This window comes from Lonchura striata, chromosome 21 (genome assembly GCF_046129695.1).
Source record: "Lonchura striata isolate bLonStr1 chromosome 21, bLonStr1.mat, whole genome shotgun sequence".
Taxonomy (NCBI): Eukaryota; Metazoa; Chordata; class Aves; order Passeriformes; family Estrildidae; genus Lonchura; species Lonchura striata.
Window position 1 is genome coordinate 2,243,332 of NC_134623.1, and position 17,626 is coordinate 2,260,957.

The 17,626-nt window shown below is 64.9% G+C and overlaps 1 protein-coding gene across 7 annotated transcripts; it reads left to right on the forward strand.

The window, feature by feature from the left end:
- The first annotated feature begins 626 nt into the window (after positions 1 to 626).
- TECR (trans-2,3-enoyl-CoA reductase) lies at positions 627 to 16,837 on the forward strand. Of its 7 annotated transcripts, XM_077787765.1 has the most exons (13): positions 627 to 697; positions 2,070 to 2,120; positions 3,610 to 3,661; positions 4,936 to 4,980; positions 6,345 to 6,448; positions 7,708 to 7,823; positions 8,911 to 9,016; positions 9,766 to 9,838; positions 10,315 to 10,358; positions 11,188 to 11,245; positions 12,769 to 12,857; positions 14,584 to 14,629; positions 16,380 to 16,691. In XM_077787765.1, exons 1-13 carry the CDS (start codon positions 683 to 685, stop codon positions 16,505 to 16,507), a joined length of 927 nt encoding a protein of 308 aa, XP_077643891.1. In that variant the 5' UTR covers positions 627 to 682; the 3' UTR covers positions 16,508 to 16,691. The 7 variants fall into 7 exon arrangements, with proteins under 7 accessions (XP_077643891.1, XP_077643886.1, XP_077643887.1 ...); XM_077787760.1 differs by lacking the exons at positions 627 to 697; positions 9,766 to 9,838 and adding an exon at positions 16,700 to 16,837 and having other exon boundaries at positions 1,869 to 2,120; positions 16,380 to 16,520; XM_077787761.1 differs by lacking the exons at positions 627 to 697; positions 9,766 to 9,838 and having other exon boundaries at positions 1,869 to 2,120; positions 16,380 to 16,492; positions 16,556 to 16,691.
- The last annotated feature ends 789 nt before the right edge of the window (positions 16,838 to 17,626 follow it).

Genomic DNA, 17,626 nt, shown 5'->3' on the forward strand with positions numbered 1-17,626 from the left:
TGTGAACCCCCAGTCCCCATGACCCCCCCAGAACCCCCATGGCCCCCCAGACCCTTCAGGCCTCCCAGCCCCCCCAAACCTCTCAGATCTCCCAGATCCCCCCAGTCCCTGTGACCCTTCCCCTCCCCATGGCCCCCCAGACCCCCCAAAACCTCTCGGACCCCGCCAAACCTCTCGGACCCCCCCAAACCCCGCAGCCCCCCAGTCCCTGAGACCCCCCCAGCCCCTCTGACCCCTCCATTCCCCATGGCCACCCTGACCCCCCATGACCCCCCAGACCCCCCATGACCCCCCAGACCCCTCAGACCCCTCTAGACCCGCCCCCATGCGCTGCTTGCCCCTCCCACTCCCCGCCCCTCCCGCGAGCCCATTGGCCGAGCAGGCCATCACTCCACCCTCAGCCCCACCCCCTCCGCGATCCCATTGGCTGCCGCGGCCGTCACTCCACGCCCCGCCCCCGCCTCCCATTGGCGGAGTCCCCCTCGGGCGTTCGCGTCGCCCCGGCAACCGCCGAGGCGGGAAGGGGCGAGCGCGCGGGCGGGGCCGCTGCCTCCTGATTGGCCGCGCCCAGCCACGCGAGCGCCGCCGATTGGCCGAGCCGCGGGCCCCGCCCCCCCGCCGGCGTGAGGGGCGGGTCACGTGGGGGCGGCGGGGGCGGCGGGAGCGGCGGAGCGCAGCGGCCATGAAGCACTACGAGGTGAGGCGGCCGCGCCGCCCGCGGCCCGGCCCGGACACCGCCACCGGAGCGGCCCCCAGCGCCGCCGCCGCCGGCCCCGCACGGCGGCAGCGCGGCGGCGCCGCGGAACCCGCGCGTTCCACCCCGGGGCGCCCGGGACGCGCTGCGCGCATGTGCGGTGGGCGTCGTGATGTGCGCATGCGCGGCGGGAGGGCGAGCTGGCTATGGGCGGGGCTATGGAGGGCGTGGCGTTTGTCAAGGGGGCGTGGCTATTAAGGGGGCGTGGCTTGGGCTCCCGGGACTCCCGGTGGTCCCGGAGGGTCCCGGAAGGTCCCGGAGGGTCCCGGAAGGTTCTGGAAGGTCCCGGAGGGTCCCGGGCAGGTGCAGAGCCCGGAGGGGCCGCGGTGACCCCGGGACGGGTCCCGCTGTCCCCCCTCACTGAGCGCCACCGGCGCTGCCACCGTCACCGCTCCGGTGGCTCCTCCAGGGCCACCCCGGGGTCACCTCCAGGGCCACCCCGGGGTCACCTCGGAGCCACCTCCAGGGCCGCCTTGGGGCCACCACGAGGCCACCTCCAGGGACACCCCGGGGCCACCTCCAGGGCCATCTCCAGGGCTACCCCAGGGCCACCTCCAAGGACACCTTGGGGCCACCTCCAGGGCCACCCCATGGCCACCTCCAGGGCCACCTCAGGGCCACCTCGGGACCACCACGGGGCCACCTCCAGGGCCACCTCCAGGGCCACCACGGGGCCACCTCCAGGGCCACCCCGGGGCCACCACGGGGCCACTTCCAGGGCCACCCTGGGACCACCACGGGGCCTGCCCGGGGCCACCTCCAGGGCCACCACAGGGCCAGCCCGGGACCACCTCCGGGGCCACCTCGGAGCCACCTCGTGGCCATTTCCAGGGCCACCTCAGAGCCAATTCCAGGGCCAGCCCGGGGCCACCTCCAGGGCCACCTCCAGGACCACCCCGGGGCCACCTCCAGGGCCACCTCGGGGCCACCACGGGGCCACCTCCAGGGCCACCCCGGGACCACCACGGGGCCTGCCCGGGGCCACCTCCAGGGCCACCACAGGGCCAGCCCGGGGCCACCTCGGAGCCACCTCGTGGCCATTTCCAGGGCCACCTCAGAGCCAATTCCAGGGCCAGCCCGGGGCCACCTCCAGGGCCACCTCGGAGCCAATTCCAGGGCCACCTCATGGCCACCTCGGGGCCACCTCGGGCCACCTTGGGGCCACCAAGGGGGGGCGGGTTATATTTAGCGCTGGCGGGGCCGCTCGGGTTTCGGTGGCATGGAGGTGGCGGTGGCACCCGAGGGTGGCCCGGCGCTGTGGCCGGCGGTGGCCCCCGGCAAGCGGCCCAAGAAATCGGCCGTGCTCTTCTTCGAGGTGGAGATCCTGGACGCCCGCAGCCGGGAGAAGCTCTGCTTCCTCGACAAGGTGAGGGGACAGCGGGGGACAGGGGGACATGGGGGGATATTGGGGACATGGGGGGACAGGAGGACATGGGGACATCGGGGATATTGGGGACATGGGGGGACAGGGGGACATGGGGACATGGGGGGATATTGGGGACATGGGGGGACATTGGGACAGGAGGGGACATGGGGACATGGGGGGATATGGGGACATGGGGGGACAGGAGGACATGGGGACATCGGGGATATTGGGGACATGGGGGGACACGGGGGGACAGGAGGACATGGGGACATGGGGGGATATTGGGGACATGGGGGGACATTGGGACAGGAGGGGACATGGGGGGATATGGGGACATGGGGGGACATTGAGACATGGGGGACACAGGGACATGGGGGGATATTGGGGACATGGGGGGACAGGAGGACATGGGGACATGGGGACATGAGGGGACATTGGGACATGAGCGGGTATGGGGGGACAGGGGGACACAGGGACATGGGGGGACAGGGGGACATGGGGGGATATGGGGGGACAGGAGGACGGGGGGACACAGGGACATGCGGGGACAGGGGGACATGGAGGGACAGGGGGAAATGGGGGGATATGGAGGGACAGGAGGACATGGGGACATGAGGGAACATGGGGACATGAGCGGGTATGGGGGGACAGGGGGACATGGGGGGACAGGGGGATGTGGGGGGACAGGGGGACATGGGGACATGGGGACACAGGGGGATGTGGGGACATGGGGACATGGAGGGACATGGGGGGACAGGAGGACATGGGGACATGGGGGGACATTGGGACATGAGAGGACAGGGGGACATGGGGACATGAGGGGACATGGGGACACAGGGGGACTTGGGGACATGGGGACATGGAGGGACACGCAGCGACATGGAAGGACAGGAGGGGACATGGGGACATGGGTGAACATGAGGGGACATTGGGACATGAGGGGACAGGGGGACATGGGGACATGAGGGGACATGGGGACACTGGGGGACATGGGGACATGGAGGGACATGCAGCGACATGGGGGGACAGGGGGACATGGGGACATGAGGACAGCATGGGGGGACATGGGGATATGGGGGGACATGGGGACATGAGGAGATTTGGGGACAAGGGGGTGCAGAAGGACATGGGGACATGGGGGGATGTGGAGAGGCTCGGGGACACGGGGGGACATGGGGACAGCACAGGGGGACATGGGGACATGGGGGGACACGCAGTGACATTGGGACATGGGGGGACATGAGGGGATATGGGGGGACATGAGGACAGGGGGACATGGGGACACAGGGTACATGGGGACATGAGGGGACTTTGGGACATGAGCGGGTATGAGGGGACATGGGAACATGGGGACACGGGGACAGTGTGTGAGGGGACAGGGGTGGCCTGGGAGGGGACACAGGGACAGGGTGGCCTGGGAGGGGACAGGGGGACAGGGGGGTGGCCTGGCGCTGTCCCCGTGTCCCCTGACCGCCCTCGCTGTCCCCAGGTGGAGCCTCAGGCCACGGTGGCCGACATCAAAAACCTGTTCAGCAAAAGCCGTGAGTGGGGACAGGGACACGAGGACATTGGGGACAGGGGGACATTGGGGACACGGGGACATTGGGGACACTGGGGACAGGGGGACATTGGGGACATGGGGACATTGGGGACACTGGGGACAGGGGGACATTGGGGACACGGGGACATTGGGGACAGGGGGACATTGGGGACACGGGGACATTGGGGACACTGGGGACAGTGGGGACACTGGGGACACTGGGGACATTGGGGACATGGGGGACATTGGGGACACTGGGGACAGGGGGACATTGGGGACACTGGGGACAGGGGGACACTGGGGACACTGGGGACATTGGGACATTGGGGACATTGGGGGGACATTGGGGACATGGGGACATGGGGACATTGGGGACACTGGGGACACTGGGGACATGGGGGACATTGGGGACATTGGGGACAGTGGGGACATTGGGGACACTGGGGACACTGGGGACAGTGGGGACACTGGGGACACTGGGGACATTGGGACATTGGGGACATTGGGGGGACACTGGGGACAGGGGGACAGGGACACTGGGGACATTGGGGACACTGGGGACAGGGGGACAGGGGGACAGGGACAGGGACAGAGAGGACAAGGGAGGGACAGGGGTGGGGACTCTCCATGGGGCCTTGGGGACCTTCATGTGGCTGGCACGTGTCACCAAACCATGGGAAGTGTCACCAAACCATGGGGACGTGTCACCAAACCGTGGGGGCATGTCCCCACAGTGCCACCACCGCTGTCCCCTCTGTGGCCGTGTCCCCGCAGTGCCACCACCACCGTCCCCACAGTGTCACTGTCACTGTCCCCACAGTGCCACCGTCCCTGTCCCCACAGTGTCACCACTGCTGTCCCCATGGGGCCTTGTCCCTGTGGTGCCACCACCGCTGTCCCCACAATGCCACCACAGTTGTCCCCACAGTGCCACCATCCGTGTCCCCACAGTGCCACCACAGCTGTGCCCTCTGTGGCCGTGTCCCCACAGTGCCACTGTCACTGTCCCCACAGTGCCACCACCACCGTCCCCACAGTGTCACCATCCCTGTCCTGGCAGTGCCACCATCCCTGTCCCCACAGTGCCACCACCACTGTCCCCACAGTGTCACCACCACTGTCCCCTCAGTGCCACCATCCCTGTCCCCACAGTGCCACCACCGCTGTCCCCGCAGTGCCACCACCACTGTCCCCACAGTGCCACCATCCCTGTCCCCTCAGTGCCACCATCCCTGTCCCCACAGTGCCACCATCCCTGTCCCCTCTGTCCCACAGATCCCCAGTGGTACCCGGCGAGGCAGTCCCTGCGCCTGGACCCCAGTGAGTGCCACCACTGTCCCCAAAGTGTCCCCAGGGTGTCCCCAGGGTGTCCCCAGCTGTCCCCAGGGTGTCCCCAGCTGTCCCCAGCTGTCCCCAGGGTGTCCCCAGCTGTCCCCAGGGTGTCCCCAGCTGTCCCCAGGGTGTCCCCAGGGTGTCCCCAGCTGTCCCCAGCTGTCCCCAGGGTGTCCCCAGCTGTCCCCAGGGTGTCCCCAGGGTGTCCCCAGGGTGTCCCCAGCTGTCCCCAGGGTGTCCCCAGCTGTCCCCAGGGTGTCCCCAGGGTGTCCCCAGCTGTCCCCAGCTGTCCCCAGGGTGTCCCCAGGGTGTCCCCAGCTGTCCCCAGCTGTCCCCAGGGTGTCCCCAGCTGTCCCCAGGGTGTCCCCAGGGTGTCCCCAGGGTGTCCCCAGGGTGTCCCCAGCTGTCCCCAGGTTGTCCCCAGCTGTCCCCAGGGTGTCCCCAGGGTGTCCCCAGCTGTCCCCAGGGTGTCCCCAGCTGTCCCCAGCTGTCCCCAGGGTGTCCCCAGCTGTCCCCAGGGTGTCCCCAGGGTGTCCCCAGCTGTCCCCAGGGTGTCCCCAAGATGTCCCCAGGGTGTCCCCAGGGTGTCCCCAGCTGTCCCCAGGGTGTCCCCAGGGTGTCCCCAGGGTGTCCCCAGCTGTCCCCAGGGTGTCCCCAGGGTGTCCCCAGCTGTCCCCAGGGTGTCCCCAAGATGTCCCCAGGGTGTCCCCAGGGTGTCCCCAGCTGTCCCCAGGGTGTCCCCAGGGTGTTCCCAGGTGTCCCCGAGGTGTCCCCAGGTGTCCCCAGGGATGTCCCCAGGTAACCCCCAGCTGTGCCAGCTGTGTGCTGGCCGTGCCAGGTGTGTGTCAGGTGTGCCCAGACACCCCCCTAGGTGTGTGCCAGGTGTGTACCAGGTGTGTGTGAGCCGTGCCAGCTGTGTGTGAGCTGTGCCAGGTGTGTGTGAGCTGTGCCAGGTGTGTGTGAGCTGTGCCAGGTGTGTACCAGGTGTGTGTGAACTGTGCCAGGTGTGTGTGAGCTGTGCCAGGTGTGTACCAGGTGTGTGTGAACTGTGCCAGGTGTGTGTGAGCCGTGCCAGGTGTGTGTGAGCCGTGCCAGGTGTGTGCCAGGTGTGTGCCACATGATTCCAGGTATGCCCAGGTGTGTGCCAGGTGTGTGTGAGCCGTGCCAGGTGTGTGCCAGGTGTGTGTGAGCTGTGCCAGGTGTGTGTGAGCCGTGCCAGCCGTGCACCAGCCGTGTGCCAGCCATGCCAGGCACGCGCCAGGCATGTGTCGTGCACCAGCCGTGTGCCAGGCGTGTGCCAGGCGTGTGCCAGGCGTGTGCCAGGCGTGTGCCAGGCGTGCCGCTGCCCGCAGAGGGGCGCTCGCTGCGGGACGAGGACGCGCTGCAGGCGCTGCCCGTGGGCACCACGGCCACGCTCTACTTCCGGGACCTGGGGGCGCAGATCAGCTGGGTCACGGTGAGGGCACGCGTGTGTCATACGTGTGTGGCACGCGTGTGTCACCTGTGTGTCATTCCTGTGTCACCTGTGTGTCACCTTTGTGTCATACGTGTGTCATATGTGTGTCACCTGTGCCACCTGTGTCACCTGTGTGTCACCTGTGTCATTCCTGTGTCACCTGTGTCAGGTGCGTCATACGTGTGTCATGTGTGTCATATGTGTGTCACCAGTGTCAGGTGTGTCAGACATGTGTCATTTGTGTGTCACCTGTGTGTCACCTGTGTCACCTGTGTGTCATACGTGTGTCATATATGTGCCACCTGTGTCACCTGTGTGTCACCTGTCCCTGCTGTGTCTCTCCCATGTCCCTGACGTGTCGCTGGCGTGTCCCTGTCTCGTGTCTCTCCCATGTCCCTGACATGTTCTTGGCGTGTTCCTGGCGTGTTGCAGGTGTTCCTGACGGAGTACGCGGGGCCCTGCCGTATCCCTGTCCCGTGTCCCTGTCCCGTGTCCCTCCCATGTCCCTAACATGTCCCTGGCGTGTTCCTGGCGTGTTGCAGGTGTTCCTGACGGAGTACGCGGGGCCCTGCCGTGTCCCTGCCATGTCCCTGCCGTGTCTCTCCCATGTCCCTGTCCCATGTCCCTGTCCCGTGTCCCTCCCGTGTCCCTGACGTGTCCTTGGCGTGTTCCTGGCGTGTTGCAGGTGTTCCTGACGGAGTACGTGGGGCCCTGCCGTGTCCCTGTCCCGTGTCCCTGTCCCGTGTCCCTCCCATGTCCCTGACGTGTCCTTGGCGTGTTCCTGGCGTGTTGCAGGTGTTCCTGACGGAGTACACGGGGCCCTGCCGTGTCCCTGTCCCGTGTCCCTCCCATGTCCCTGACGTGTCCTTGGCGTGTTCCTGGCGTGTTGCAGGTGTTCCTGACGGAGTACGCGGGGCCCTGCCGTGTCCCTGTCCCGTGTCCCTGTCCCGTGTCCCTGTCCCGTGTCCCTGACATGTTCTTGGCGTGTTCCTGGCGTGTTGCAGGTGTTCCTGACGGAGTACGCGGGGCCCTGCCGTGTCCCTGTCCCGTGTCCCTGTCCCGTGTCCCTCCCACGTCCCTGACATGTTCTTGGCGTGTTCCTGGCGTGTTGCAGGTGTTCCTGATGGAGTACGCGGGGCCCTGCCATGTCCCTGCCATGTCCCTGCCGTGTCTCTCCCATGTCCCTGTCCCGTGTCCCTGTCCCGTGTCCCTGTCCCGTGTCCCTGACATGTTCTTGGCGTGTTCCTGGCGTGTTGCAGGTGTTCCTGACGGAGTACGCGGGGCCCCTGCTCATTTACCTGCTCTTCTACTTCCGGGTTCCCTTCCTGTACGGGCCCCGCTACGACTTCACGGCGAGCCGGCACCGCGTGGTGCAGTGAGAACACGGGACGGGGAACACGGGACACGGGACACGGGACATGGGACATGGGACATGGGATACGGGACAGGGACACGGGACATGGGAGAGGGACATGGGATATGGGACATGGGACAGGGAACAGGGGACACGGGAGAGAGACACGGGACACGGGACATGGGACATGGGAGAGGGACACGGAACATGGGACACAGACACGGGACAGGGACACGGACACGGGACACGGGACATGGGAGTGGGACACGGACACGGGACAGGGACACGGACGCGGGAGAGGGACACGGGACATGGGAGAGGGGAGAGGGACATGGGAGGGGGACATGGGACATGGGACAGGGACACGGAACATGGGACATGGGAGAGGGACATGGACACGGGACACGGAACACAGGACAGGGACATGGGACACGGGACACGGGATATGGGACATGGGACACGGGAGAGGGACACGGGTCATGGGACACTGGGGACACTGGGGGGACATTGGGGGGATTGGGGACATGGGGGGCTATGGGGGGACAACGGTGGGGGAGGTGTCCCCACCGCTGTCCCCGTGTCCCCAATGATGTCCCCGTGTCCCCATGTCCCTGTGTCCCCATGTCCCCACCGCTGTCCCCATGTCCCCACCGTGTCCCCATGTCCCCATGTCCCCGTGTCCCCGTGTCCCCATGTCCCCACGTCCCCGTGTCCCCGTGTCCCCATGTCCCCATGTCCCCGTGTCCCCGTGTCCCCATGTCCCTGTGTCCCCGTGTCCCCGTGTCCCCATGTCCCCATGTCCCCGTGTCCCCCCCGTGTCCCCATGTCCCCGTGTCCCCGTGTCCCCATGTCCCTGTGTCCCCGTGTCCCCCCCGTGTCCCCATGTCCCCGTGTCCCCGTGTCCCCATGTCCCTGTGTCCCCGTGTCCCCGTGTCCCCATGTCCCCGTGTCCCCGTGTCCCCATGTCCCTGTGTCCCCGTGTCCCCGTGTCCCCATGTCCCCACGTCCCCGTGTCCCCACGTCCCCGTGTCCCCGTGTCCCCGTGTCCCCGTGTTCCCGTGTCCCCACGTCCCCGTGTCCCCGTGTCCCCGTGTCCCCGTGTCCCCAGCCTGGCGTGCTGCTGTCACTCGTTCCACTACGTCAAGCGCCTGCTGGAGACGCTCTTCGTGCACCGCTTCTCGCACGGCACCATGCCCCTGCGCAACATCTTCAAGGTGACACTGCCACCTGTGCCACCACCCTGCCACCTGTGCCACCACCCTGTCACCTGTGTGTCACCTGTGTCACCTGTGTGTCACCTGTCACCTGTGTCACACCCCCAGCACCGCCCTGTCCCCTCCTGTCCCCTCCCTGTCCCCTCCCTTCTCGCACGGCACCGTGCCCCTGCGCAACATCTTCAAGGTGACACTGCCACCTGTGCCACCACCCTGTCACCTGTGCCACCTGAGTGTCACCTGTGCCACCTCTGCACCGCCCCGGTATCAGTGTCACCGCCCTGTCCCCTCCCTGTCCCCTCCCTTCTCGCATGGCACCGTGCCGCTGCGCAACATCTTCAAGGTGACACTGCCACCTGTGTGCCACCACCCTGTCACCTGTGTGTCACCTGTGCCACCTGAGTGTCACCTGTGTCACCTCTGCACCGCCCTGGCACCGGTGTCACTGCCCTGTCCCCTCCCTGTCCCTTCCCTGGCAGCGGCCGCACACTCGGCTGTCCCCAGGTGTCCCCTGCCGGCCACTGCTGCGTCCCCAACGTGTCCCCAACTGTCCCCAACTGTCCCCAAATGTCCCCAATGTCCCCAACTGTCCCAAATGTCCCCAACCCCCCCAATGTCCTCAATGTCCCCAATGTCCCCAACCCCCCAATGTCCTCAATGTCCCCAGTGTCCCCAATGTCCCCTGGTGTCCCCATTGTCCCCAATGTCCCCACTGTCCCCAATGTCCCCAATGTCCCCAATGTCCCCAGAACTGCACCTACTACTGGGGCTTCGCTGCCTGGATGGCGTACTACATCAACCACCCGCTGTACACCCCGCCAGGTGAGTGTCACCGTCACTGTCACTGTGTCACTGTCATTGTGTCACTGTGTCACTGTCACTGTCACTGTGTCACTGTCGCTGTCACTGTGTCACTGTCACTGTGTCACTGTCACTGTGTCACTGTCCCTGTGTCCCCCTGATGTCCCTGTCCCCATCCCTGTCCCCTCTGCTGGGGACACTGGGGCTGTCCCTGTCCCTGTGTCCCTGTCCCCATGTCCCTGTCCCCATGTCCCTGTCCCCATGTCCCCCTGTGTCCCCCTGTCCCCATGTCCCCATGTCCCCATGTCCTCCTGTCCCTGTGTCCCTGTCCCCCTGTCCCCATCCCTGTCGCCATGTCCCCCTGTCCCTGTCCCCAATGTCCCCAATGTCCCCCTGTCCCTGTCCCCATGTCCCCAGTGTCCCCAGTGTCCCCATGTCCCCAATGTCCCCAATGTCCCCTGTCCCTGTCCCCATCCCTGACCCCGGTGTCCCCCCAGCCTACGGTGACGAGCAGGTGAAGCTGGCGCTGGCCGTGTTCCTGGTGGGTGCCCACGGGGGGGACACGGGGGGATTTGGGGGGGTCTTGGGGGGTCTTGGGGGGCTGGGATGGGGATTTGGGGCATTTGGAAGGGTTTGGGGGGGTCTTGAGGGGATCTTGGGGGGTTTGGGGGGGTCCATGGGGGTTTGGGGGGCTGGAATGGGGGGTTTGGGGGGATTTGGGAGGGTTTGGGGGGGGTCTTGAGGGGGTTTGGGGGGGTTTGGGGGGAGGGAATGGGGGAATTGGGGGGGTTTGGGGGGATTTGGGGGGTTTGGGGGGGTCTTGAGGGGATCTTGGGGGGTTTGGGGGGAGGGAATGGAGGGATTGGGGGATTTGGGAGGGGTCTTGGGGGGGTTTGGGGGTGTCCCAGTGGGGGCTGGGGGTGTTTGGGGGGCTGGAATGGGGGGATTTGGGGGGTTTGGGGGGGTCTTGAGGGGGTCTTGGGGGGGTTTGGGGGAATCCCAGTGGGGGTTTGGGGGGGGGGGGGGCTGGGGTGGGGAATTTGGGGGGGGTCTTTGGGGGAATTTGGGGGGTCCCAGTGGGGGCTGAGGGGGTTTGAGAGGCTTTGGGGGGGTCTTTGGGGGTTTGGGGGGTCCCAGTGGGGGTTTGGGGGGGGGTGGTGAGAAGGTTGAGGGGGTTTGGGGGAATTTGGGGGGTCCCAGTGGGGGCTGAGGGGGTTTGGGGGAATTTGGGGGGTCCTGGGGGGGGGGTTGAGGAGGTTTGAGGGGGCTGGAGGGGTTTGGGGGGTTCCCAGGGGGGGGTTGGGGGGCTGGGAAGGTTTGGGGGGTCCCTGGGGGGGTCCCTGGGGGTCCCTGTGACCCCTCCCCCCCAGTTCTGCCAGCTCGGGAACTTCTCCATCCACGTGGCCCTGAGGAACCTGCGGCCAGCGGGTGAGGGACAGGGGACAGAGATGGGGACAGCGGGGACACTGGGGACACTGGGGACATTGGGGACAGTGGGGACAGTGGGGACAGTGGGGACAGTGGGGACATTGGGGGACACTGGGGACACTGGGGACACTGGGGGCACTGGGGACACTGGGGACAGTGGGGACACTGGGGACAGTGGGGACACTGGGGACACTGGGGACAGTGGGGACAGTGGGGACACTGGGGACATTGGGGACACTGGGGACAGTGGGGACATTGGGGACATTGGGGACACTGGGGACAGTGGGGACAGTGGGGACACTGGGGACATTGGGGACACTGGGGACACTGGGGACACTGGGGACACTGGGGACACTGGGGGGATTGGGGACACTGGGGACATTGGGGGAACACTGGGGACATTGGGGACATTGGGGGACACTGGGGACATTGGGGACACTGGGGACACTGGGGACACTGGGGGGATTGGGGACACTGGGGACATTGGGGACACTGGGGACATTGGGGACACTGGGGGAACACTGGGGACATTGGGGACATTGGGGATACTGGGGACATTGGGGACACTGGGGACACTGGGGACACTGGGGACATTTGGGACATTGGGGACACTGGGGACATTTGGGACAATGGGGTCAATGGGGTCAATGGGGACATTGGGGACACTGGGGACAGGTGGGGACAGGAGGGTGGCACCTGTCCGGGGGGTGGCCTCGGGGGTGACGCTTGTCCTGAGGGTGTCACCAGTGTGTGAGCCGTGTCACCCATGTGTCCCCATGTCCTCCCATGTGTCACCATGTCCCTGGTGTGTCCCCATGTCCCCATGTGTCCTGGTGTCCCTGTGTGTCCCTGTGTGTCCCCGTGTGTCTCTGTGTCACTGTGTCCCCCCGTGTGTCCACATGTGTCCCGGTGTCCCCGTGTGTCCCCGCGTGTCCTGTGTGTCCCTGTGTGTGTCCTGGTGTGTCTCAGCGTCCCCACGTGTGTCCCCGTGTGTGTCCCCGCATGTCTCAGTGTCCCCGTTTGTCCCTGCGTGTCCCCGTGTGTCACCATGTCCCTGTGTCCCGGTGCCCCTGTGTGTCACCGTGTCTCCCCGGTGTGTCACCATGTCACGGTGTCCCTGCGTGTCCCCGTGTGTAAGCGTGTGTGGTGTCCTGGTGTGTCCCTGCGTGTCCCCGCGTGTCCCTGTGTCCCGGTGTCCCCGTGTGTCACTGTGTGTCCTTGTGTGTTCCTGTGTGTGCTGGTGTGTCCCCATGGGTCCTGGTGTCCCCGCGTGTCCCCGTGTGTCAGCGCATGCGGTGTCCCTGTGAGTCCCTGTGTGTCACCGTGTCCCCGCGTGTCCCTGTGTGTGTCCCCGTGTCCTGTGTCCCTGTATCCCGTGTCCTGATGTCCCCGTGTGTCCCACGTGTCCCGGTGTCGTGCATGTCCCTGTGTCCCATGTCCCCATGTGTCCCCGCGTGTGTCCCCGCGTGTCCGTGGTGTGTCACACGTGTCCCATGTCCCGGTGTCACGCGTGTTGCCCGCAGGCTCGAAGGCGCGCAAGATCCCGTACCCGACACGGAACCCGTTCACCTGGCTGTTCCTGCTGGTGTCCTGCCCCAACTACACCTACGAGGTCACCGGGACACTGGGGACACTGGGGACACTGGGGACACTGGGGACATTGGGGACATTGGGGACACTGGGGACAGTGGGGACAGTGGGTACATTGGGGACACTGGGGACATTGGGGACATTGGGGACATTGGGGACACTGGGGACATTGGGGACACTGGGGGACATTGGGGACACTGGGGACATTGGGGACACTGGGGACATTGGGGACATTGGGGACACTGGGGACACTGGGGACACTGGGGGACATTGGGGACACTGGGGACACTGGGGACACTGGGGACATTGGGGACACTGGGGGACACTGGGGACATTGGGGACACTGGGGGACATTGGGGACACTGGGGACACTGGGGACACTGGGGACATTGGGGACACTGGGGGACATTGGGGACACTGGGGACAGTGGGGACAGTGGGGACATTGGGGACACTGGGGACACTGGGGACATTGGGGACACTGGGGGACATTGGGGACACTGGGGACAGTGGGGACAGTGGGGACATTGGGGACACTGGGGACACTGGGGGACATTGGGGACACTGGGGACACTGGGGACACTGGGGACATTGGGGACACTGGGGGACACTGGGGACACTGGGGGACATTGGGGACACTGGGGACATTGGGGACACTGGGGGACATTGGGGACACTGGGGACAGTGGGGACAGTGGGGACATTGGGGACACTGGGGACATTGGGGACACTGGGGGACATTGGGGACACTGGGGACAGTGGGGACAGTGGGGACATTGGGGACACTGGGGACACTGGGGGACATTGGGGACACTGGGGACACTGGGGACACTGGGGACATTGGGGACACTGGGGGACACTGGGGACACTGGGGGACATTGGGGACACTGGGGACATTGGGGACACTGGGGGACATTGGGGACACTGGGGACAGTGGGGACACTGGGGACACTGGGGACATTGGGGACACTGGGGGACATTGGGGACACTGGGGACATTGGGGACATTGGGGACACCCGGGGACACATGGGGACAGTTGGGGACAGATGGGGACAGAAGGGGACAGTGGGGGCAAATGGGGACACTTGGGGACACCTGGGCACAGCTGGCACAGCTGGGGACACTTGGGGACATTGGGGACAGCTGGGGACACACCTGGGACACCTGGGGACATTTTGGGGATACTTTGGGGACACCCTGGGGACACCTGGGGACATCGGGGCCACCTGGGGAGAGCTGGGGATACCCCTGGGGACAGTTGGGGACACTTTGGGGACACTCTGGGGACACCCTGGGACATTCTGGGGACACACCTGGGGACATCGGGGACAGCTGGGGACACTTGGGGACACCTGGGGACATTGGGGACAGATGGGGACACCTGGGGATACCTGGGAACACACCTGGGGACACTTTGGGGACAGCTGGGGACACTCTGGGGACACTTTGGGGACAGTTGGGGACACTGAGGCTGTGCCAGCCCTGGGGACACCGGGAGGGGGGTGGGCACCTGTGGGACGTCACCGAGCCGGGTGTCACCACAGGGGAGGAGGGCGGCACCCATGGGTGACACCCCCAAAGTGACACCCCATGGGTGACACCCCCATGGTGACACCCCAAAAGTGACACCCCGAAAGTGACACCCCAAATGTGACACCTCTAAAGTGACACCTCCATGGGTGACACCCCATGGGTGACACCCCAGAAGTGGCACCCATGGGTGACACCCCTGTCCCCGGCTGCCCCCCAGGTCGGCTCCTGGATCGGTTTCACCATCATGACCCAGTGCCTGCCCGGTGAGGGGACAGGGGACATTGGGGACATTGGGGACACCGGATTTTGGGGGGATTTGGGGGGGATTTGGGGGGATTTGGGTGGATTTTGGGTAGATTTGGGTGGATTTTGGGTAGATTTGGGGTGGATTTTGGGGGGTTTCAGGTGGTTTAGGTGGATTTGGGGTGAATTTAGGAGTAATTTGGGTGGATTTTGGGGGGATTTGGGATGGATTTTGGGAGGATTTGGGTGTATTTTGGGGGGATTTGGGTGGATTTGGGTTGGATTTTGGGGTGATATGGGTTGGATTTTAGGGGGATTTAGGAAGGATTTTGGGGGGATTTGGGTGGATTTTGGGGTGACTTGGGGGGATTTGGGGTGGATTTTGGGGGGATTTGGGGGATTTTGGGTGGAGTTTTGGGGATTCAGGTGGATTTGGGGTGGAATTTGGGGGGATTTCAGGTGGTTTAGGTGGATTTGGGGTGAATTTAGGAGTAATTTGGGTGGATTTTGGGGGGATTTGGTTGGATTTTGGGGTGATATGGGTTGGATTTTGGGGGGATTTAGGAAGGATTTTGGGGGGATTTGGGTCGGATTTTGGGGTGATTTGGGTGGATTTTGGGTAGATTTGGGGTGGATTTTGGGATTTGGGTGGATTTTGGGGGGATTTCAGGTGGTTTAGGTGGATTTGGGATGAATTTAGGAGTAATTTGGGTGGATTTTGGGAGGATTTCACTTGGATTTGGGGTGGATTTGGATGGATTTTGGGGGGATTTGGGGTGACTTGGGGGGATTTGGGGGGGATTTTGGGGGGATTTGGGGGATTTTGGGTGGAGTTTTGGGGATTCAGGTGGATTTGGGGTGGAATTTGGGGGGATTTCAGGTGGTTTAGGTGGATTTGGGGTGAATTTAGGAGTAATTTGGGTGGATTTTGGGAGGATTTCACTTGGATTTGGGGTGGATTTTGGGGAGATTTGGGTGGATTTTAGGGTGGATTTTGGGGGGATTTGGGGTGATTTTGGATGGATTTGGGGTGGATTTGGGATGGATTTTGGGGGGATTTTGGGGAGATTTGGGGTGGATTTTGGGGGGATTTGGATGGATTTGGGGGGGATTTTGGGGGATTTCAAGTGGAGTTTTGGGGATTCAGGTGGATTTGGGGTGGATTTTGGGAGGATTTAGGGGTGATTTAGAATGGATTTTGGGGGCATTTGGTGTGGATTTTGGGGGGATTTGGGTGGATTTTGGGATTTTGGGGTGATTTGGGTGGATTTGGGTGGATTCGGGGTTGTTTTGGGGGGATTCGGGGTAGATTTTGGGGGGATTTCGGGTGGATTTGGGATGGATTTTGGGGTTGATTTTGGGGTGGATTTGGGTGAATTTAGGGGTGATTTGGGGTGAATTTTAGGGGGATTTTTGGTCTCCCCGCCGTGTCCCCGCTGTCCCTGTTGTGTCCCCACTGTCCCTGCTGTCCCCTGAGTGCCACCCTGTCCCACAGTGGCACTGTCCCCACTGTGTCCCCGCTGTGTCCCCACTGTGTTCCCGCTGTCTCCTGAGTGCCACCGTGTCCCGCAGTGGCACTGTCCCCATTTTGTCCCCGCTGTGTCCCCACTGTCCCCTGAGTGCCACCGTGTCCCGCAGTGGCACTGTCCCCACTGTGTCCCCACTGTGTCCCCGCTGTCCCCTGAGTGCCACCGTGTCCCGCAGTGGCACTGTCCCCACTGTGTCCCCACTGTGTCCCCGCTGTCCCCTGAGTGCCACCGTGTCCCGCAGTGGCGCTCTTCTCGCTGGTGGGCTTCGTGCAGATGGCGATCTGGGCCCAGGGCAAGCACCGCAGTTACCTGCGCGAGTTCCGCGACTACCCGCCGCTGCGCTCGCCCATCGTGCCCTTCCTGCTGTGACACCCTGGGGACACCCCTGGGACATCCCCTGGGACACCCCCCAGTGTCCCCTTCCTGCTGTGACACCCTGGGGACACCCCCCCGGTGTCCCCTTCCTGCTGGGACACCGCAGGGACATCCCGGGGACATCCCCTGGGACATCCCCCATCGTGCCCTTCCTGCTGTGACACCGCGGGGACACCGTGGGGACATCCCCTGGGACACCCCCCAGTGTCCCCTTCCTGCTGGGACACCCTGGGGACATCCCTGGGACATCCCCTGGTGTCCCCTTCCTGCTGTGACACCCTGGGGACATCCCTGGGACATCCCCTGGTGTCACCTTCCTGCTGGGACACCGTGGGGACACCGTGGGGACATCCCGGGGACATCCCCTGGGACACCCCCCAGCGTCCCCTTCCTGCTGTGACACCGCGGGGACACCCCCCCGGTGTCACCTTCCTGCTGTGACACTGCGGGGACGTCCCCCCGGTGTCCCCTTCCTGCTGTGACACCACGGGGACATCCCTGGACACAGCCATCCCCGGTGTCCCCTCCCTGGTGATAGTGTCACCTCCCTGGTGCCAGTGTCACCTGCAGGGTGCCATCCCCGGTGTCCCCTCCCTGGTGCTGGTGTCCCCTCCATGGTGGCAGTGTCCCCTCCCTGCTGGCAGTGTCACCACTGTGGTGGCAGTGTCACCTCCCCTGTGCCATCCCCAGTGTCCCCTCTGTGGTGGCAGTGTCACCTCCAGGGTGTCATTCCCGGTGGCAGTGTCACCTCCCTGCTGGCAGTGTCACCTCCAGGTGCCATCCCCGGTGTCCCCTCCCCGCCGGCAGTGTCCCCAGCAGCGCTGTCACCCGCGGCCACCCCGGGTGTCACCGCGGTGCCACCCCCACCTGGCCCTGCCCGGTGCCACCCCTCGCCCTGTCCCCGCGGGTGACAATAAATGCCATCCCCCCCCCGGCGCGTGGCCTGTCCTTGTCCCCTCGCGGGGACACCGGGGGTCACTCACAGCCACCCCTGGGGACAATCCCGGTGGCGTCACAATGTCCCCAGGAGCAGTGACGGGCCAGCGCCGCTCATGTCACTCGGGGCTTTACTGAGTGGGGGGCTCGTGTCACCGTCACCACGGTGTCACCGGT